This window comes from Dermacentor variabilis, chromosome 3, assembly GCF_050947875.1.
Source record: "Dermacentor variabilis isolate Ectoservices chromosome 3, ASM5094787v1, whole genome shotgun sequence".
NCBI classification, from domain to species: Eukaryota; Metazoa; Arthropoda; class Arachnida; order Ixodida; family Ixodidae; genus Dermacentor; species Dermacentor variabilis.
The window spans coordinates 68,876,388-68,898,196 of NC_134570.1; the positions used below are offsets into that span (position 1 = coordinate 68,876,388).

The window sequence follows — 21,809 nt, forward strand, 5'->3', positions numbered from 1 at the left end:
TGGCCCTTACACCGGCTGTTATCTCAATTCGGAACTGGTCGCATTTACCACTGGGAGCTACGTGTCCATACTGCTCCGTTCCTGTGATGGAAGCAGATGCATACCACCTAATATGGACATGTACTGGTTTAAAATCGGAACGCTCGCGTCTCCTACTGCAAGCCGGCCTCCGCTACAGTGTGACAACCACCTATGACCGCTGGATACATGACAACAGATTCCACAAAACACTGCTTCCATTCATACACAACAGAGGCCTCACAGCACACGTATAATACACATATACGCATCAAGAATTATGCCTTAAGGGCAAGTCCTTATCGCAATAAAAAAAAAAGAGTGGCCTTAGAGGATCAGACAAAATAAGTCATGGTTGCACAAAATAAGTCATGGTCCGAAATGGAAACGATATCGGAGGGAAGGTGGTTCCAGTAATTGCACGTGCGTGGGACAAAAGAATAAAAAAAATATTAGTTCGGCAAGTAGTAACGTGTACCTTGTGGTGATCACCTAAGCGGACTGGACGATAAGACTGAGTCGTAACGAATTGAGCTTTCAAAACTGGGTGATAGTACGTATATCTTATGGAAAAGCGTAAGACGACATGCTTTGCGACGTATATTTTTAATTGCGAAAAAGAACATTATAGAAACGACGTTCCACCTTAGATTAGACTTAAATTTTCGAAATTTACTATCTTTGGGGGCCTCAACCCTTGGGCACAGTGAATGGAAGGTTGGCGATGCCATCCTGGATTTTATTGCAGGGTCAGAAATATTTCGACCTTAAGATCAGCACAAGGTATTGCTAAATTTCTACAAAATTCATTACATTAGCTGTATTTTTGTTTTCATTTCTTCCTACATTCTATTAAAATCATAAGCTAGACTATATCGTTCCCATACACCTATACACCTATTCCCATGGTTCCCACACACCTATTCATCAAATTTGTTTGCAGTTACTTCATGATTCTTTTTTCTCAGTGAATCATATGGAACTGATTATGCAAGAAAAGTTGGAACTACCTGGTTTTTGGCCAATCCTCCAGATTGGGTATGTGCCACTAACGCCTAGGCTCTACATCTACATCTACATAACACAAGCCATGTGTGTCATTGCGGGAATCAGCGCCGGAAAGACAGCCGGGTTACTAGGTGCAACCACCACATCATCTCGGGAAAATCGCAGACCAAAGCTTGGGCATAAACTTAGTACGTGGACTGCATATAACACTGAACTGAGCGCTCAGACAACGCGGAACTAACACTCAAAGGCAGTTCATGAGATTCCTGTGAACCAAGAAATCACGAAGCGCTCTGATGGCACCAATGTTCATTTCGCTAGAATAGCAGCTTGGGCTTGTTGGTTTTCCATCCTGCTAGTAACAGCGCAAAATGTAGACAAGGGACGAGACAAGAAGACACCACAAGCGCCTGCTAGTAACAGCGCAAAATGTAGACAAGGGACGAGACAAGAAGACACCACAAGCGCTGCCACAGCGCTTGTGGTGTCTTCTTGTCTCGTCCCTTGTCTACATTTTGCGCTGTTACTAGCAATGTTCATTGGGGCACGGCCGTGGTCCAGGCACTTTGCTCACTGATAAAAGGACGCCCATAAAAAAGGCGCAAACAGACACTTAGGCGATCCCGTTGGCATTCTATGTGTTCTACTGAAGCGTCAGGGTTGTCGCAGCAGCTACAGTTGAGGACAATATTCCTTTAATACGGCACACGAAGTGACATGCGTGAGCTACGTCCAAGCGCAGACGATGGAAGAGCGTGTAAAACTTGCAGTCAATTATCCCTCGAGCTAACGAACCTGTCTGAAGCTTTATTTACAAGCGGATGCTTGGAGCGACTGAGCTGCGTCGACGTTTATAAATACTAAATGTTCAGCTGCGTTCCAACAGGCGCGTCCGATGCTCAACGGTAACGTGCTAGCGCCTGCCTGGTCGCTGGTGAAGCTGTTGCAACTCCCGAGGTGTACGAATGCGGAGAGTGGAACCTGCACAGTGTAGCAGCATCCCGTGTTGCGCATTAGCAAATACTATCCGCGTTCTCGCAGTCGAATGCGGGGAAATTGAGCTTTTCAGTACGTGCCTGACTGCCGCTGGTACACCGATGTTTACTTCATGGTGGCACACATGCGCGTTTGTCAAAGTTAGATTCTGTCACACATGCGGTAGTGATCCCATGTCCTAGGATGACTTCTTTCTTTTCTATCACCGCGCTCTTTGTGTATTACATGTGTCCGCCCCCCCCCCTTTGTCTGCGTACTTTTTTTCTTTACTAGCTGTACATTCTACAACGCTGTATAGTGACAACGCTGTATTGTGCGTTCTATCCACTTTATCTTGGTCGCCACCGCATATGCTGGAAGGTTGCCCAGACTGCTCCGAATAGCCGGTCGGTCAATCCCTCCGCGTTATCTCGGTCGGAAATGCGATCCTTTTCTCTGCCCCTGACATGTTTATGCTGCACACCGCAGACCACTGCAGATATATATAACGAGCAAGACGCCCCAAGAAGGGCACGGCGGCCACTGGTTTAAGAGATTAGCGGAAGGTAAGAGTAAGAGAAAGGGGACGTCCTCGCGCTTGGACCTATGAGTGCGTGTTTCACTTTTTTTTCTTTTTCATACGAACTCACAGATAACTTGTCCGAAAACGGAAGAGCTGCTGAGTGCGTTGGTAAAGCACACTCGCACAAGAGCTACGGGCGTGACCTAACTTCACCTACCACGACGAAGTGCCACATATAGTGTTACTACTGCTGCCAGAGAAGTGTTTGCAGGAGACGGATGCCCATGCAGACGCTGACGAGCGATGTTATGTGCCAGACGGTAACAATATATGCCTGCCAGCCAGGCAGCCACCACGGACCGTTCGTTTAAAGCGCTTGCTGATTTACATACATTTGTGCGGGCTTTCAAACGTTCGTCTAAAGTGCACCAGTAGAATAAAGTGTAGTTCTATAGTTAAGTGAAACACCCCGCGTGCAGCGACTGACGTTGCCAGAGGGACCAAGGACAGTATTGAAACAGACCTCACTCATTCTGCTCGCGTTTCTGCGTGGCATTGATTTGGTGGAGGACTCGCAGAACGTCTCTGTGGCCTTGAAAGAGCCGCTCAAGAGGAGGAACTGCCGCCCTGTACTGCCGGGCAATATGCGCCTGCTTGGAAAATATGCAGCAGCGCTGCTAAAGAAGTCGCTTCTACTTTCTTGAACACTATATACATATCGGGGGCGTTAAACAAAAAGTCGAACAAACGAGGCTCACCTACGCAGTACCGTCCAACGGCAGAGGCTATTTCAACGCCGCTGCAAAGCAAGGCGTGCGTGTGTGTGTGCGTGTGTGTGTGTGTGTGTGTGTCATAGCTACGCGCATCCACAAATTACTGCGTAGTATTTAGTCTTAAATCGTGCCGTAATAACCCGACGAAGCCAACCCCTTACTTCGAGCAGAACGATTACCTTAAGATCTCGCTACAAGCTCTGCTTATCTTAAACTGTGCCTACAAACTATGATTTATCGTCCGTAATTGGGACTGATATACAACAAAATAAACACTATAACCAAAACGCATTATACTGACGTGTTTTTCTTGTGTGCGCCTCGTCTGTAGTACCAGGATGTATGCCAGAAATAGCGGCAAATGCGGGAGTAATGCTTAACTAAACAATTCAGGTGCGTGGAAGTTATATATATACGCGGGGGATACAGCTGAACCCATTGGACGCTTTGTAATATAGAGCAGCACGGTATTAACCTGAAAGTATTCGCATAGATGACTCTTTCTTCTATTGTTTGTTCCGTCGATAAGAAAGGAGCCCTCACTTGGATTTCTGTGGAAATAAAGAATGAAACATCTCGAAGTTTCGAGAAATAATGAGAAATCGGTATGAAAATTCTTAAACTTCCGGAAGAAAAAGCTACGGGCTGGTAGAGGCACTAATTGCACTGAGTTATGATCAGGGCTTGGGAAAAATTGGCCTTGCAGCCTTGCGTCAGAGCGTAAACAAACTTGACCCCACTCCGCAATGCCGGCACGCCTAGGGAAAAACGCCTACAACACGCGCCAAGAAGCTTCCTCCGTAGTGGCTAGGCAGATTATATATTCAAGCAGCAAAAGCCCCCAGATTTTCTCCCTTGCGCCCGCTCTTACTCGTGCCCACGCACAAACGGCTGGCGATCCCTCAAATGAACGTCTGGTCACGTGTACAGGCGGGGACAAAATAACAGTAACGGGATCTGCGAGCCATATACTGCATATACATTCTTGCGCCGTCTCCTGGAGCAAGCCTATCGTTTCGAGGCATGACAATGCGCATGCGCGCGGTCCTTTAACGCTCGTGTGCATGCCATACGTGTGCTTTAAAATTTAAATTATGGGGTTTTACGTGCGAAAAACCACTACCCGATTTTTACCACGTGTGGTAAAAAAAAAACATAAGTCATTATACTCTGTGAACGTGGTTGACCAGCGAAGCTGTTCAGCAGACGACACGGAGGTCACAAATAATTTTGAACACAAGTACGAACTCATTTATTGTCTTGATGGGTGGTCGTTATTTCACTTGCAACTGCAACCACATTCCTTGATAATGTCAAATCGATGCACGTACGCTGCTGGGTGGTTGGTTGGGCCGGATCAGTGTGGCATCGCAAGGGATATGTCTGCAACATGGAACGCGTAAACCGCTCCCTTTTCGATACCGATACATACACACTTAAATCACCGATAACGACAAGAGAGGTAGTGTCGTCGCAGCTAATTCACGCAGAGTGAGTAGCCATGAACCTTATGAGTCATTGCATTTTTTGCTTGCTAACTGGGGTATGAGCCATTGCTCACGGGGGTATGAGCCATCGACGATGACATTTTTCGACATGCTGCTTTGTATATTGTATGCGTGATTAGAAAGAATTTAAGCACTGTTCGCTTCACTTTACTGAGTGCTTGTAGCCTCTGCCGTACGGGGCTATGAGGCATTGTATTTTTTGCTTGCTTACGGGAGCATGAATCCTTACGAGGTATGAGCCATTGATGATGATAGTTTTTGTTCACGGAGAACAGAAATGCACGCAACTCTAGCCATATACACCTTCGCTGCAAAAGCGCCGCCATCGTTGCGATTTGAGCGTTGCTCCTTTTCCAGAGAACAAGTGTGTGAAATATGGAGTTGGATTCGAGACTCACAATTTTGCAATTGTCGTTGTTCTTCATTATCACTTCTACGTAAGAGTAAAGACATGCTACATTTTTCGTTGAGTGAATACCAGTAAATGGATCATAGACTTTTGCTCTGGTTGCGTTTGCTCTTATAACACAATATTTTACAAATCACAACCGAATTTTTCCTCTTACAGATTGCAAAGTAGAGGAATTTGGATATTAGTAGGATGTTTCAAGAGAAAAGAAGATTTTATTGCTTATTATTCAGGTTTCGCTGGACGGCAGAAAAGGGAAATATAACAGAAAATATGCTTAGCATATTTAGAAGTCGGTCCACTTCGAAACAATCCATTTGAGTCCCTGGTTTGCACGCTGATACCGACTAGAGGAAAAACGAGGGAAAGATGAGCAAAAAAAAGGAAAATATAACAAGAACAGTGAAGGGATAGCCAGAGTGGACAAACTCCAAGAGCAAAGACCGCTAGCAGTCGCAAGCATTCGTACACAGTCTGCAATCGTTTTCGAGAAGCACAGTTGGTCTTTGGGGCCTTGAACATCTATTAGTACGCAGGACAAGTTCCCGAGACACCTTCCTCCGAGCGCGGTCTGCCATCCAAGCGGCTAATACCGAGCCCCTGGAGTCGAGCGTGGAGCGTCAGGCGTTGTGTCCAGCCTGCGTAGATCTAACGAGACGCGTTGGCCTAGAGACGACAGGATGGTTGCTAATTCATTTTGATGACTTGCATAAGTTTGTCAGGAGACCCAAGACAACACCCTGTCTTCTAACAGTCTTAGTATGCTGGCGTTCCCGTACAGTAAACTCAGTTCTGAAGGGACGCCCACCATAACATGCGCTATAGTGTTGCTTACGTTTAACATATGTAACGTATCTCTCCTACGCATGTAAGCCGAAATACACTTTTCCAAACTGCCTGTTTAGAATAGCCTTTCGCTGAACCCATATTGTTAGTATCCCACAATCGCAAGAGTCAAAATTATGACTTGTTCTTCTAAGTTGTAAGCTGTCACGACGACTGAGTTGTCATTCAAAACGCCTGCCTCTAAGAAATACGCAACGAGGTATGGCCGATGAAAATTTAATTGCCAAGAATGGTATTCAGGAAGCGTTTATTACCATGAACTACGGGCGCCTGTACCAATACAAATGACGGATGTTGGGTGGTTACTGCAATCGCTTGCTCGCCACATGACACATTTGCACTGGAATTCAACTGGTTTCACCAACGCCCTCTTGTATTCTCAACACCCCTTAACTGGGACTTCGCCTACTACCAGGACTCTTCACTTTTTTCTCTTGGTGTCAGTCGTCCCCTTCGCAATGTGCTAAGCCGTGCTCCTCCCGGTGTTTGCTACTTCATTTTCTTTATAAATTCATTCATTCATTCATTCATTCATTCATTCATTCATTCATTCATTCATTCATTCATTCATTCATTCATTGCTGCAAAAAATAGCACTTCTTCCCCTTAGTAATCATCCTCTCTCTCACGTGGAATCTGTGTATATTTGTGGCAACACAGTGACAAACCTAGGCCTCAAGTTTAGCACAGAGAAATTGGAAATTATGATCTTTATTGCAAAGGCGAATAATTACATGGTGTTAATTTAAGAAGTCATACCCATAGTCAAACAATGTAAATACATTTGCGTATATACACGGTGTCCCAAGTAACTTGAGCCAAACAGTAAAAGTATGTAACTGCAACGTAGCTGGACAGAACGAAGGTAGCGTTGCTTTCCGTCGCTTGGAGATACTCAGATCATTTTTTTTTCAATACACCTAATACGATAATTAGTCTTAATTAATCAACATATCAAATATTATAGATTTATGAAAAGTGTCAATGAGAAAATCGTAGAGCAACATGAAAAACTCCCCATACAGCTTTCTGTTGCTCGGCTACGTAAAAGTGTCTTTCAGAAAATGAAAGAAGCCCACGAATAGACGTAAAGTGCCTCGAGCGGCCAGTCGCGATGAAATATTGCGTGTATTTGTGGGCTTCTTTCACGCTCGCAAAAACACTTTTATGTAGCACGTATTTAGCAAGAGAAAGCTGTATCGGGAGCCTCATGTTGCTCTACAATTCCCTCATTGGCACTTTTCACTTAAGAGGAAGCTTTAGCTCGGGCCCAACTCCGACGCGGCCTATTCAAATACATGTAAAATGCAAAAAACGTTTTTCTGAGATAATTCGTGGAGCGATTTTAATGGAAGTTGTTGCATTTGAAAGATGATGGTGAATTCTAGTGACTGTTGGTCACGGAATTTCGATTTAGGGCCTGAAGTTTATGAAATGGATTTCCGAGAATTCGAAAGTTTGAAAAAAAAAAAAATAGACGCACGAAGTTTACAAATTAATAGCTCTGCTTCAAAAACAGATATCGCGGTTCTGTAAACGGCGTACATTAGATTATTGCAAGCGGATAAACTCGATATGTCATTTTATATCATACATGAGTTCGATACGTCGTGTACAAGGGTTCGGGAAAAGCTGTATTTCCACATTACTAGATTTTTGCAGAGTCATGTGTGATGTATCAATTTTGTCCGCTTTAGATTTACTATTAGGTGCAATTCACATAATTGTGATATCGATTTTCGTTGCTGAGTTACAGAGTTGTAAACTTGATAGTTTTGTTTTCTAAAGACTTTCCATTTTTGTCAATTTTTAATAAGAAATCGACGACATAAATCGAAAATTCGAAACCAACAGTCACTATATTTTAAGTTTTCCTTTTAAGTGCAACAAACCTCGTCAAATTTGGTGCAGTGGTTGACGAGAAAAACGAATACTCCTTTTGCATGTAAATAGATAAGAGCACCTGAGCTAAAGCTTGCCATTAATCTTTTCACCTAATTATAATATTTGGGAAGCTGATCAATAAATTAAGGCTAATCACCTAATTAAGCCGAATGAGAGCCAGTGTCAAACTAGCGCCGCAATCTTTTTGTGTTGCCAAATTAAATCGCGTATGTCGAGAAAAACACGCAGAGCGGATGCCGCGATAGAAAGGAAAATTGTTCAGGTGAGGGAAAGTGCAATCTGGCGAAACGGAGCTTCAACGGGTATTTTAAATGCGAAGCATTTCTTTGCCCATTCGGAGCCAAGGTCAAACGCGAGGTTTTTCAAGGTCGCAGAGTTTGTCGCCGACGCACGCGCACCCCGACGCGCCCGCTCCACACGCATGCGCACTCTCTCCCAAGCTCCCGCCGCTACCGGCTTGGCGCCTCCTCTTTCTCCACTCGCCAGTGCGGGCGCGCGCGCTACAGATAGACGCGGCTCGGTTGCGCTAGCTACTCTGTGTTGCGCGTGACCTATACTTGCGGATACCTCAATGAGTACTGGAAAGTACCAAGCGGAAGAACGCCAAGGCTCTGCAGTGACTACGAAGGTATTGGATGCATGATGAAGCGGCGAGGCAGGATGGGAAGCGACACAGGCCAACGATTATGCGCGCGGCCAAAGAGCAGCGGCACGCCAAGCGAACGGCCGCCGAACAGTCCGCCGATACCAAGCGGCGCCGATGGGAAGGCCGTCACTTGTGGGACGCAGATGGTGTACTTTCTAAACCACTTTGTCGAATAAAAATTTGGCTCGGCGTTTAGCGTCTGCGACCACCTCTGGTTTCGATCGTACGTCAGGAGGACGCGTCGCGGCCCGCGCATGTGACAGCTCCTCGAGCGGGCGTTCCCTTGAAAGGACGTAAGTTCGTTTGTGTTTCGTGCCTCTCGCAGGCGACAAATGGTTCGCATTGACTTACATATTAATCGAGAATGTCTTCTGCCGTTCTTCTTTGTGCTGCAAATCGACGGCACATTAAAAAAAGAAATCATGAATGGTTTCAGATTTATTAACGTAATTTACAAAAGGCGACGACAGCGTCGGACGAGACGTAAGCAAATAAATTATTAATACTCAACCCTCAGCTTACATGCTGATGACAGTGTTGTTTACCGCAATATAACCATGCAACCCCACTGACGCAATGTCTTCCTTCAAACCGATCATAACAATGTCTCGCATTGGTGTTCTAAATGGCTGATGATGCTCAATATCCGTGAGTGCAAGTCTATGAGAATATCCCGCTCAAGTGGCCTCTCGGAACTTTACCCGTACACTTGACAGTGTACCCCTAGATTCATTTAACTCGTATAAATACCTTGGTATCCATATTACGAATAGCCTCTCATGAAAATGCACACTGACTACGTAATTATTAAACCCGATCGTAGCCTCGGTTTCAAACGCCGTAATTTCTCCTCTCTCCGAGCTCTCCAAGCTAACTCTCTACAAAACTCTCGTCGGGTCAAAGCTCGAATATGGCGCATATGTGTGGGATCTCCGTTCTACTCAATCTTGTTCCCTTGAATCAATTCAAAATCTATGTGCCCGTTTTATATAGTGCGAACTAAGTCCGCAACGCAAGCGTGTCAGCAATCAAGCATTCTCTCAACTACGTGACTTAGCAATTAGACGGAAAGGGGCCCAACTGTGCCTCTTTTCTGATAGAACTTTTTATCCGTATTCCAGAGCTATAACGTGAACTTGTCGCTGCCCCTTCATACATTTTCTTCCTCCCGCATAGGTCACAGTCTGAAGGTGCACGTACCCAGCTTCCGCACACACCAGTGCGAGAATTCCTTCATACCGAATATTGCCTCTGACTGGAACCACCTCCCCGCCTCCATCGACAGCAATACCGACGAGCCTTCATTCAAGACTGCCATTTCTGCATTGCTATTCATGTGCTAACCACTCCTCTATGTAACCTCCTAGTGGTCCTGAGAGTGTTTAAATAAATAAATAAATGCTAAATACATAAATTTGATTGATTCAGTTATTTATTTATTTATTTATTTATTCTATTTATTTATTTTCATCTTCTTTCTTGCGGGCCTCTAGGCCGACCACGCGCCATCGGCAATTTCTCCTCGTAGCCTCATGCCACGTGCAGAAGAAGAAGACGACGCTGACGAACAGGATGGATTCTTCGATGCGGTCTGCGACGGCGAGCGAAAAGAACGCCTCTGGCCGCTCCAAGTCCAGGGCCAAGTCTAAGTCCAAGAAAAAGTCCTCGCGGCGGTCCTCAAAGCGTGGCCGCAAACGCAGCACAACCTCTCTCAGCGTTACCGAGGTGGAGGATGCAGTCCCGTCGCTGTCCGTGGATTCCCGTCGGCCTAGCTCTGCCACGCAGGCCGAGGCGTCGACGAAGTCGTCGACTGAACGGCGCAAGGACCGTCGAGCCGCGAGCGAATGGACGTCGACCGCTGGGAGTATGGGTGTCACTGAGGACCAAAGCGCCCTCGCCAGCTCAGGTATTAATACTGTGTCGACCGCTGGGAGTATGGGTGTCACTGAGGACCAAAGCGCCCTCGCCAGCTCAGGTATTAATACTGTGCCAGTGTCATGACCCGCAAGAGGACGCCTGTAGTCATTCGAGTGGCGATGTAGCCAGTCATTGGTGGTTCAGGCTATAGTCGTACGATGCGCGTGGGCGGGCGCCAACTCAGTTATTGCCCATTCATTCATTCATTCATTCATTCATTCATTCCAGCATTCGCTTATTTGTTTATTTGCCTATCTTGTTTTGTTTACGAACCTCCCCCCTCCCCAGAAGAAAGAAGAAAAAGCAAAGAGCACGCGTTATAAGCGACACCGTAGGGCTCCCAAATAAACTTGGCCAATTGGTATTCCTGAAAGTGCAGGCTAAACTCGAAACACGAGAGTTCTTGCGTTTCGACCTCGATATCCACGTGCGTTCAATTAAAAGTGCTTTGCAACGCGCGCGCCCTAGAAAGCTTTTAAGGTGGCGCCACAGCGTCATGGTGTCGCAATTTCGTGCATTGAAGTCTTCAGAGAACGCGACCGAATGTATTGCGAATGCAGTTTACATTTAAAGGAACACGCCAGACCAACATTAGAAAAAGAAACGATGCAAGAAAAAAAACTTGAGTTAGTTTTTGCTCTGATGCCATTGTAGAACGGTCACGATAGGTACACGTGCGCAAGCGACGGACACATACACAAACAAACGCCAATTTGTTCGCGCCCGTGTGTCCATTGCTCGCGCGTAATTTTCGCGCCCTCCTATCAATATGTAAGATCTAGGTAGATAAGCTATACTTCAGGCCGCGCAAAAGGTTTTGGTCACCTGTTTACCCCTTTCGCTTTCTTCGCCTAGTCATCTAAGTTAATATCAACGCAACCAGTTTCACAGCTCCATATGCTAGCGAAAGCAGTCTGATGGGACAAACGGTGGTCATGCTGAAGGTGTATAGTGATGTAGCACGACCTCGAAGATCTCCGTCACGTGTGGCACGCTTCACATGATCACGGTCGATGCAGTCGAATCTTCGTTCAGCTCCTGCGCGCAGTATTCTGCAGCAGCTAGCTCAGGCTGTCTAACAGGCGTAGTTGTAAGGGTTGATCTTTTTTTTTCCCTATATAAGAAGAGTTAGCAGTTTGCAGAAAATTTTGTTTCAGTAACCGTGCAGTCCTCTAAAAGTAGATAGGCATGATTATCGCATGGACGGCAACTCGTCTAAATGCAAAACAAAATAAGACCTTTGTTGTTCACCCGAAGGCCACCACCCATCTCGTTTTGCATTCCACATCCCCACCCTTTCCACCTTTCCACTCTTCAGCAAAATATGTCCATAGAGGCTGGGTGTCGAACCGAACACCTCGGGCTCCGCAACCGGCCGCTATACCCAATGAGTTGTCGCGATGAGAACGCGGCCTTTTTCGTGCGTTAGCATTATTCGGGTATACTTCACTCATTTGCTCTTGGCTATGTATGTATGTATGTATGTATGTACGTACGTATGTATGTATGTATGTATGTATGTATGTATGTATGTATGTATGTATGTATGTATGTATGTATGTATGTATTTATGTATGTATGTATGTATGTATGTATGTATGTATGTATGTATGTATGTATGTATGTATGTATGTATGTATGTATGTATGTATGTATGTATGTATGCATGTTGGTGTCAACCGTTTTTTCCGCATACCTGGACCGGCCAAAGCGTAGTCCATTCACGAACGGGTAGCGCATCGGGCTGCTGTGCTGAGAGAGCAGAGCTCGAAGCCAACCGTCGGACCAACTTGGGTCACTCAGCAAGTGACAATGTGCACGTACGAGCCGCTATTCAACAAAACCTCCTAAGCGCCGACGTACATACATGGGTCAGGTGCGGCTGTCCAGTTACACTTACTGGCCGCACTGGGAGCACCACCACACGCTTTGTGCTGGTCTTCAGCGGACCTCCTTGACGCCAACTTGGCTGACTGGGTGTGAGCCAGTATAGGTGTGTGCCACTGTTCAATGAACGTCTTTAACGCCAACTTCGGTAACTAATTATGGGCGACTGTGAATGTGCCGCTTCAGAATGACAAAGAACGTGCCTTACATTTCTCCGATGCTTAACGGAATCGAGCCCACATCATGAGGGCATCACATCAACCCCACGCTGTAGCAGGTTGCGCCACAAGTGCACTGGATAGTTGCCGCTCTTCAATGAACCTCGCGCTAACTTGGGTCACTGAGTGAATGCCACTGAGTGTTGCACAAGCGAGGGAACAATTCTCGGCGTTCGCAGGCACCGGAACGCGGAGGTCACGCGCAAACTTCTCGGCAGCGCCTCTAGGTGGCGCAGCGTGTCCAGAAAGAAGCGCGAGTGAAGAAACCGGTTGCCGCATGACGCGCCTCTACGCGGTCGCACGCACCGGCGCGCCATGCATTTCGGAGGCCACGCGGAGGCTTCGTGGTGGCGGTGCTAGATGGCGCTGAGTGTTCCTAGGGAATGGAGTAAGACTTCTAGGGAAGCGCTAATGAGGAGCCCCGCTGCCGTACACGCTTCATACATCACTCGTTTCGGCGGTGACAATGTTGTGTAGCTACATCGATTAATTACTAAGCGCATTACCGTCGACACTAATACGTGAGATGGGTTCTGCCACCTCTTTATTTTTTTTTCAGAGATACCCCGATCAGCGCTGACATTTCTGTCGGCAGCATCGGAGTTGATGGCGGCGCTCGCATCGCCTGAGCCGACGGGGCTCGCTTCGCATCACATAGACGAAGAGGACATGGTTTCGCGGGCGACCCTGCCACCTCCGGCGATGATGCCAACACGTTCTTCGAGACAAAGGAAAGCCGCAACCAAGGACGCGGTGGCAAAGCACGAGTCCGGGATGAAGACAGGCATGACAACTGGACACGACATTGTCACCCCTCTCAACAGGATTGTCCCGTGGCGGAAAGACGTCCAACCAGACCTCGTCGATGTGCGTGTTTTTTTTTTTTTTGCTTTTGTATGCGCACGTCAAACTCTCACCAAAAAGAGATTGCGAAGATAGCGAACGATTTCCAAAACATAACCTACAAATTAGACATGTCCGAAATGTATCTCGCATATAATTCTGTCTACGGCATGAATAGTTCTCGAATGGACGAACTTATTTGTATTGGTCTCCAAAATAATTCGCCCTCAACGGTTTTTTCTGCAAGTTGATATAAGTACGTTAAGGTGCATCTCATGACGTAATGGTGCTTCGGTTTTGTGGATCTACTTAACTGTAGGTCATGCCAATAACTTACCCTCTGCCCTTTAAGCACAAGTAAATGTAAACACCGGAGCGTGAGTTCAGGAGAGAATAGCTTCTAATATTTGTTGAAGGAACAGCATTTCTATTGAATTCAAAATGGGGGAGGAAGAAATTCTCGAGCGATTCGTTAACCTCGAACAACGGTGTTACCGTCATCTGCAAACAGCGTTAATAAAATTTAGACGCAAATTAATATAGTTAGTTTGCACGAAACTGTAGAGCAGGACGACTACGTGTTTTCCTTAATCGTTGAATTCGTGCGACTCAATAAAGCGCCAATTCGGCGACAGCTCCTTTCCATATTTATTGGTGCTGGAACAAGTCTGGCTGCAGCATTTCGCTAATAGAAGCGTAAGATAAAGCAATGCATTGGAAGCTCCGAATGTGGTTCGGGTTCACATGCTAAGAAAAAAAACTTTTAAAGCAATGTGATACAGACCCTAGTTCGAAAACTATAGGTCCGTATCCGAAGTACCGCGACATCTTGAGGCAGGTAAAGTGCAAATAAAACACGGACAATGGAAAGAACGAGGTCATACAGAGCGCTTTTCTAACTAAATTCATCACGCGAGAAAAATGTATATAAACTCGCTCGTATACAGCGCTCTGTATGTCCTCGTTATTTTTGCTGTCCGTATTTTATTTGAGCTTTAGCCGCTTTAAGAGATTATTCGTGGAAAACTATTCCGTAAACCCTATAATCGAACTACTATATGAACAGCCACCAGAACGGCATGTATTGGGAAGTAGACTTTCGTACACTAGGCCAAGGACACCATATTCGTTTGCACAGTTGCCTGTAAACGAATATTAAATGTTTTATAGTGAGGAAATCGTGGTTCTGCGTGTGTGCGTGTGTGTGTGTGTGTGTGTGTGTGTGTGTGTGTGTGTGTGTGTGTGTGTGTGTGTGTGCGTGCGTGCGTGCGTGCGTGCGTGCGTGCGTGCGTGCGTGCGTGCGTGCGTGCGCGCGCGCGTGCGTGCGTGCGTGCGTGCGCGCGCGCGTGCGTGCGTGCGCGCGCGAAATTGTTGGTGTTCATGTGTCTATGGTGGCTGCTAGCTGTTCAAAATCTTCTTAGGGGTGATTAGATAGCTTTAGTATAGCGTAAGTGGCACCACGCTATACACAAAGAAATATCGGGTTCAAACTGCTCATGCGCCCTCCAGACGGTACCGTAGCTTTGCGCTTTGCATGCCTCCACTGTTTTTGCTTGCTTTCACTGCTCGCTAAGATGGTTTAGCGTGGAAGACATGGCGGCGCCTTCGATGTGAGAGTCGCCCGCTTCATATCAATTCTTTGCCCGGCGCTGTTTGGTTTATTCGTTCCCAACAGATGCCGGTAGCAGGGCGCTGTTTCCTAAATCAGTTCTTGATTTTTCGGGACTTTGCGCTTAACAGGAGTGATTGTACTAGGTACATGGCCTCCGAGATTGGACAGCGCGAGCGGCAAGACACGTGCGCAGCCCGATCTCAAAGGCAATTGATTACGAAAGCTTGTTTGTTTTTAGTACAGATGGGACCACAAGCGAAATCATAATTCGCGGAAAAGCGAAGCGCCACCGTGTTGACTGCTGTGCTCATAATTTGGATACATCAGTGTATTAGTGGGACATTTTATGTGCATTAGGCTTACTTCTACTTTGTGAACGTTTACATATATAGGTATACCGTCGCAGCTCTGCTTTTGCGTTAGCGCTCCGTTCGGTTTCGCTGTACTAAAAGACTAGTTCGTGCGGTGCACCCGAAACGTACAATAGCAATATCGTTTCGTCGCTCGCTAACACTCAAGCAAGCATTTTACGCTGTACTAAACTCTCTATTGCTATCCTCCGTTGGCGACTCCACTCGGATTTTGAGCTCTCTGCTCTGTTTCCCACAAGCTGAGCGGCTGCACTAGAACGTTTGAATAATAATATCAGAATGTTCGAAAATTATTTGACAAGTCGAACACTGCGTGTTCGTTTCAGATAATGAATTTTAGTCTGCGGCAATTCGTTCTACAGAAACTGCGAAACGCAATTCAAAGACTGGTACACGCACTGATCCGCCTATATTGCAATCCCCCCCATGTGCTAGGAAATTATTTGGAAAGTCGAACATATGCTCGGTTCGCTCTAAATAATTGACCAAAGGCCGCGATATTTCGTCCGGGAAATCGTGTCACGCGATTCAAGCACTGCAACAGATACTGACCGTCGTATTTTGGGCAATCGCGGCCTCCGCAGCGACTCCGCGTGGTACAGGCCAGTTCCGATCCTCTTGACTAAATTGACACTGTATACGTCCAAACACTTCTGGAAGCCGTGCTTTTCGGGGGTTGCTCAAATGATTTAGATGTCATGGTTCAGGAAGTGCCATGATTGTCGTTGGAAAAACCAAGAGTAAGCGCTATAGAGTCATCGCAGAGTGGCAGATCACTGTTTCCAAACTCGCTCAGGCCGAGCTTTTGAATGTTGCAGGAAAAATGTATTCTCAGGAGAAAGTAATCGCAAATAATACCAAGCTTTTTTTCCCCCCGTTTCTCTATAGGTTCAAGATTGCGGACGTTGGAGTCCTTTACCGACTTGATTCTTTCTCCCATTCTCTTATTCTGCACTAATAAGAGATAACTGCGTAGCATTCAAAAACAATATTCAACCAGGCATCTGTTTTCTTCCTTATTCAAGGTAGGCTGTCTGTAGGCTGTCTTAAGGCAAAGGAACTTAAAAAAGCTTATAAAAATCGATGCAATCGTGCATCAAGCAGGAACTCTAGTAGCGCTCTGTTAATGAGAATCATCTTGAAAACACCTGCTGAAGTCAGAATGCCGGTCAACTCCAGGGACAAGAAAGTCTGAGCAAGGGCTCCAGAATAGGTTGTAGGCCTGGGCAAGTCGACGGTAGGTTTCAGACATCGGCGTCTTGTGCTAGAGCGATTATCTTGTTCCAGGATCGTGCAGTCTGGGCACGTCCTTCATTAAAGACATCTATTCTTGACCTCTTTTGTGAAATAATAAAACGAAATCAGCAAAAGGACTGCGAAATCCGTGCCGACACACGTCCATGACGTCAGTGGTTGCGTGGGCGGTGAACTAGAGAAACTTCAAAATCTTGTTCAACTGCTTCGCCTATAGGCGAAGCAGGTGAACGAGTATACTCGTGCACTTTATGCTTGACGCAACCGAAAGCTGCAATGTGAATTCAAAAGTGGGGTCTCGATAGGGCTTTTCGTTTCATTTAAGGCGCTTTTCGTTTCCCATATGCGTTATTTTCTGTAGACCCGCCGCGGTGGCTTAGCGGCTATGGTGTTGCGCTGCTAAGGATGAGGTGGGGGAATCATATCCTGGTCGCGGTGGCCGCAATTCGATGGGGGGCGAAATGCAAAAACGCCCGTGTCCGCGTGCATTGGGCGCACGATACAAATCCTCTGGTGGTCAGAATTAATACGGAGCCCCCGACTACGGCGTGCCCCATTATCGAATCGTTGTTTTGGCACGCAAAACCCAGGAATTCAATTCATTTTCTATATAGCATTAGACTAAGCTCTCCCACTGGGTTAATGTGACTTGCTTACTGCAGTAGAGTTGAAGTGCGAAATTGACACAGGCGGCAGGGAACCAGACCTATATGGACACGCGCTCCCCTGTCCCCTGCGTCGACTTCGCGCTTAAAACTCTACTCATGGATCATCATCTAGCCCGCTCCCAAGCCTTACTTGGCGGTTCAGAAGTGTAATACTGCGAGACCTCATATTTATCTTCTGTGGTGATCCTCGCTTAGGCATACTTTAGAAAACGTCGCCGTGTTATCTACAAATTGGGCATAGGGAACAAAGTTGCCGTGGCCGAGTCCTGGCAAGCCCTCCTGAGAGAAAAAAAAAAGCATCTGAGTTGCATTTCAGCATTTTTGTCATGTCCGCCTTTTGTCTTTCCCCAAAAATCTTAGACGGAACACTCAGTGCTCTTTATTTCATTGCGCTAAAGAAAGCTGCCTTCTTTACAAATTATTGGCCGAAACACAGAGAATGTCAACTTCATAAACATGCTGCACTCTTTCAACGACAGCAACGTGATTATTCAGTATAGTTTCACACATTTTCATAACATTCTGTAGTTTACGAGGATTGCCCGACCTGCTGCCTACATCTTTAGGCAATGGCGGTGGGAGGCGGTTATGATATATTATGTTCTTGGGGCATACTTAGGATATTATAGCATTGTGAATATCTGTAGTAAGTTCTCTTGGTTAGTATTCTTTTTTGTCTTTCGATCTGTTCTCGGCAAGTGCGGGGCGTCGTTCGTTATGGTTAATCCGCTGTACATTCTTGTAGCAGCTAAATGCGTGCACCGTACACGCAGGTCACCGAAACTGGCCTGTCAATACCTCAATGGTTCATCACGGCTCTCATCGCCCTCATCGCCAGCGCCATCGTGCTCGCCCTCCTGCTGAGTAGCACGTTCCTCCCAGGCGTGAGAAGCATCCCGTGCATGACGCACGAGTGCCTCGAGTACGGGCGCCGACTTGCCTCCTCGCTGAACACATCGGTCAGTCCCTGCCACAGCTTCACCAACTTCGTCTGCGATGGCTGGCGGCGAGAGAGTGCGCTCTCGGTGCACGACGACCTCGTGCGGGAGACTCTGGACCGCATCGGGCGCCTGGTGCGCCGTATCAAGGTCCCCAGCAGTGGCCAGAATGACTTGCAGATGGCGGCCGCAGCCTACAAGAGCTGCTACGACGTAGCCCAGGGCGAGAGAGACGAACTCCCCGCCGTGAGGCAAGCCCTGGCCGAAGCAGGCATCACGTGGCCGCGCCGTCCCGCCAAAGTCGATGTCCTTCGCGTGGCCCTGTACGCGAGCGTCAAGCTCGGCTGGGACGTCTTCCTGCGCGTATTTCCCGCGCAAGTCGACGGTCGCGATGTGGTGGTCGTCAGTCGCGGCGGGTCCTTCGTGCAGCTAAACCACCAGTTCACGATGCAGAGGACATTAGTCGAGAAGGAAGACTTCTTTTACGCGCTCAAAAAGAGTTTTGAAAACGGCGACGCGGGCGACGAAGCGAACTTTAGGGAGTTGACGCACATTGAGAATATAGCCATGGGCGAGCTGTCGCAGGTGTACAACATCACGACAGCGCCAGTAGACCTGCCACCTGGCACCTTCAGTAGGTGGGGGTCGCAGAGTCTCTCCGAGATCAGCTGGCGCCGCGTCCTCGCAGAACTCGACTTCAATGTGACCGGCGACTTGGTCTTCCGCGTACTGATGCTAAAATACGTGAAAGCATTCGTCGAGCTGTGGCGCATTCTCGGTGACAAGAACCTGTACTGGTTAGTCTCCTGGGGCACAGTGCAGGTGGCAGCGCTGTACGCGAACCAAGACCTTATCCTAGCGTTTTACGGTCGAACGAACGTTCGAGCGTTGGTTCATCAAGGTGCCTTCTGTTTGAGCAGAGCCTACCGGTTCTCAAGACACGCCCTCTCCTACAAATACAGCGACGAGGCTTTAGACCTCTACACGCTCACCGCTGCCAGACAACTCGCTCTCCGGGTTCGCGAAGCCGTGCACCAGCTGCTATCGACGTGGATTCATTACGACGAGAGCATCGCTGTAGTGGCTGATTGGCACTCGCTGGACACGTCGTTCGGCGCGTTCCGCAGCCAAAGCGAAGTCAGCGCGAACCATGGCGCCAACCATTCATTCGCGCCTCAATCTCTGGATTTGGGCGACTCGTTTGTTGCGAACTGGCGCAAGTCAGTCCTGGTGCCCGACTGGAGCGAGTGGGACGAGGCCGTCGTAAGCGCCATCGCGTCGCTCGAGTCTGCCGCGTTGCGGCCGGGAGAGGACTTTCAAATGATGGTCTACTCCCTGACCTTCCTCCACTTCAACGTCGACCTGGTTCCCGCGCTTAACTATGGAGGCCTGGGTTTTGGAGTTGCTCAGGCGCTGGGCATGCTTTTTATCTCCGCCTACCTGCAGGACATCTCCAAGCGCAAGCACATCAGCGCCCTGTTGGACTGCGTCATGGCTGGAAGCTTCTTGCACGGCAGGAGCGCCATGGTTGCCTTGGCTGAGATTATCACTAGCAAAGCACTGATTAGCGCCTACATGAGCGGTGCGCAGCAGGACGGCGACCGACTTATGGGACTGGAATTATATGAAAACATGCAGCTCTTGTTTATCGCTGCCTGCTATATGAAGTGCGACGTCACGCAAAAGGCAAGCATGCTCGGACTCTGTGACTCGAGCTTCCAATTCATGCCAGAGTTTGCTGAAGCTTTCGGCTGTTCTCCAGGAACACCCTTGAACCCATTGAGACAGTGCAGACTGTCGAGTACATAGGTGAATGCACTGTAGTACTGCCACTAATCTTCAAGACATCCATGCTTATGCCGATATATTTATATTCATTTTTCTTTCAACTCTCGTTCGGCTTCATTGCACAACGCATGATCTTCACATCGCTGCACGCAATGTCTTGATAAATCCGTTTTAAGTAATCGTACATTTATTTTGTCTTTTTTTCGTAGTACTGATGCTAAAATACCTGAAAGCATTCGTCGAGCTCTGGCGCATTCTCGGTGACACGAACCTGAACTGGCTATAATCTCCTGGGGTACAGTGCAGGTGGCAGCGCTGTACGCAAACCAAGACCTTGTCCTAGCGTATTTTTAACACTCCCATTTTGCATCAAGGTCTTAATGTCTGCCACCGATTTGATTTCAAGTGGGAGCTAGGCATTCAAATTCGTTTAAACGATACCGCGCACAGCAAACCGTATCTTTCGAGTAAAACCATGTTGTGTGGTTATTAAGCTTACAGTGTTGTAATTGCGTTTAGTTCTTTTGTTTCTTACGGTCTCCTTCTTTCTTCTTTTTCTCCTTTTCTTGCGTGCGTGCTTGTTAAACGTATTTTACGAATATCAGTACTCAAAAGCTCTGGGTGACATCCTGTGGGAGGCATCTGATTGTTCCCACTAATTCCCTCCTCGCTCCTTTGCTCACATACCCGCTTTGTTACTAAACGCGTTAAGGGTCCCGTGTGGCAGAAATGCGGCGGCGGCGTCCCGCCTCCAGTCTCGGACGTCGTTTCGGTGAAATATTTTCGAACCATCCATACCCAGGCTCTCCCTGTGGAGCAAGGAAGCTATAAACTAACTGAATTTCTCAACCTAAAACAGCTGTGGCGTCATCTGCTAACTAGGAGTCAAACCAGTTTTACGGGTCTGTGCCATGTCTTTAGTCTTAGCAGCGTGAAAACAAACAGCCGATCTCAATAATTAAGACGAAACATACCTCATGATTTGACCTCAGCTTGAGATGAGACTTACCAATTACATATTTTGCCGGCGATTTTTTTCTGACAGGGCGGAGAGCCAGCATAACAAGCGCGAATTCGGAACGAAGCTGGTGGTAGGCGCTGTATGAACGCTTGCCATGTTGTTATAGTTGATCACGGTTATGGTGGATATTAAGGCTACCGACGGTAACTGCCACAGGAATTCTCGGTACATGACGTGCATGTGCAAACGTCCTAACATGTCACGTATCGCTGTGCCGTATCATGAAGCGATCAAAAATAAAACTTTAGTGTATACCTAATAATCGGCCAGTTACGCCCGGAACTATATACCGCTCCGCAAACATATTGGATGTGTACGCCTTGTACCTTCGGCGGTGTTGCAAGTGAGATGGAGATAGGAGCGGTGAAGCAAAGTTCTGTATCGTGACACAACGAGCACGGACAGCGGGTGTTGTAGCCAGGAAGGAAGAGCGAGACGGCCGAACGAGGAGCCACATGCGCACACGTTTAATGGTCTCTCAGGAGTGTTCTATCTCAAGAAGAAGAGCACGCGCTGCTAGATCGCCGACCAAGCGCAGTCGCGGGGAACTAGGTGTCCCCGTTTTCACTGGTTGGCAGCATATAGAACATCTCCCAAACAGAGCAAGCGAAGTTCGCTGCAGGCGGCTTCGCGTACCTTCCACTTCTAGTGTCCATCTGGGAAGTGTCTGGGCAAGACGAA

General features: G+C 47.4%; 1 protein-coding gene across 1 annotated transcript; it reads left to right on the forward strand.

Moving 5' to 3' along the window:
- Positions 1–10,536: 10,536 nt before the first annotated feature.
- Positions 10,537–20,270, forward strand: LOC142573984 (uncharacterized). The gene is made up of 3 exons (XM_075683182.1): positions 10,537–10,586; positions 13,193–13,500; positions 18,155–20,270. The coding sequence occupies exons 1-3, from the start codon at positions 10,547–10,549 to the stop codon at positions 20,126–20,128; spliced, it is 2,322 nt and encodes a 773-aa protein (XP_075539297.1). The 5' UTR covers positions 10,537–10,546; the 3' UTR covers positions 20,129–20,270.
- The last annotated feature ends 1,539 nt before the right edge of the window (positions 20,271–21,809 follow it).

Excerpts from the sequence above, each read along its gene's own strand:
- LOC142573984 (XM_075683182.1), top strand. The coding sequence starts at position 10,547 with ATGGGTGTCACTGAGGACCAAAGCGCCCTCGCCAGCTCAG. Across the intron at positions 10,587-13,192 it reads AAGCGCCCTCGCCAGCTCAG|AGATACCCCGATCAGCGCTG; the intron begins GTATTAATACTG and ends TTTTTTTTTCAG. Across the intron at positions 13,501-18,154 it reads TCCAACCAGACCTCGTCGAT|GTCACCGAAACTGGCCTGTC; the intron begins GTGCGTGTTTTT and ends CCGTACACGCAG.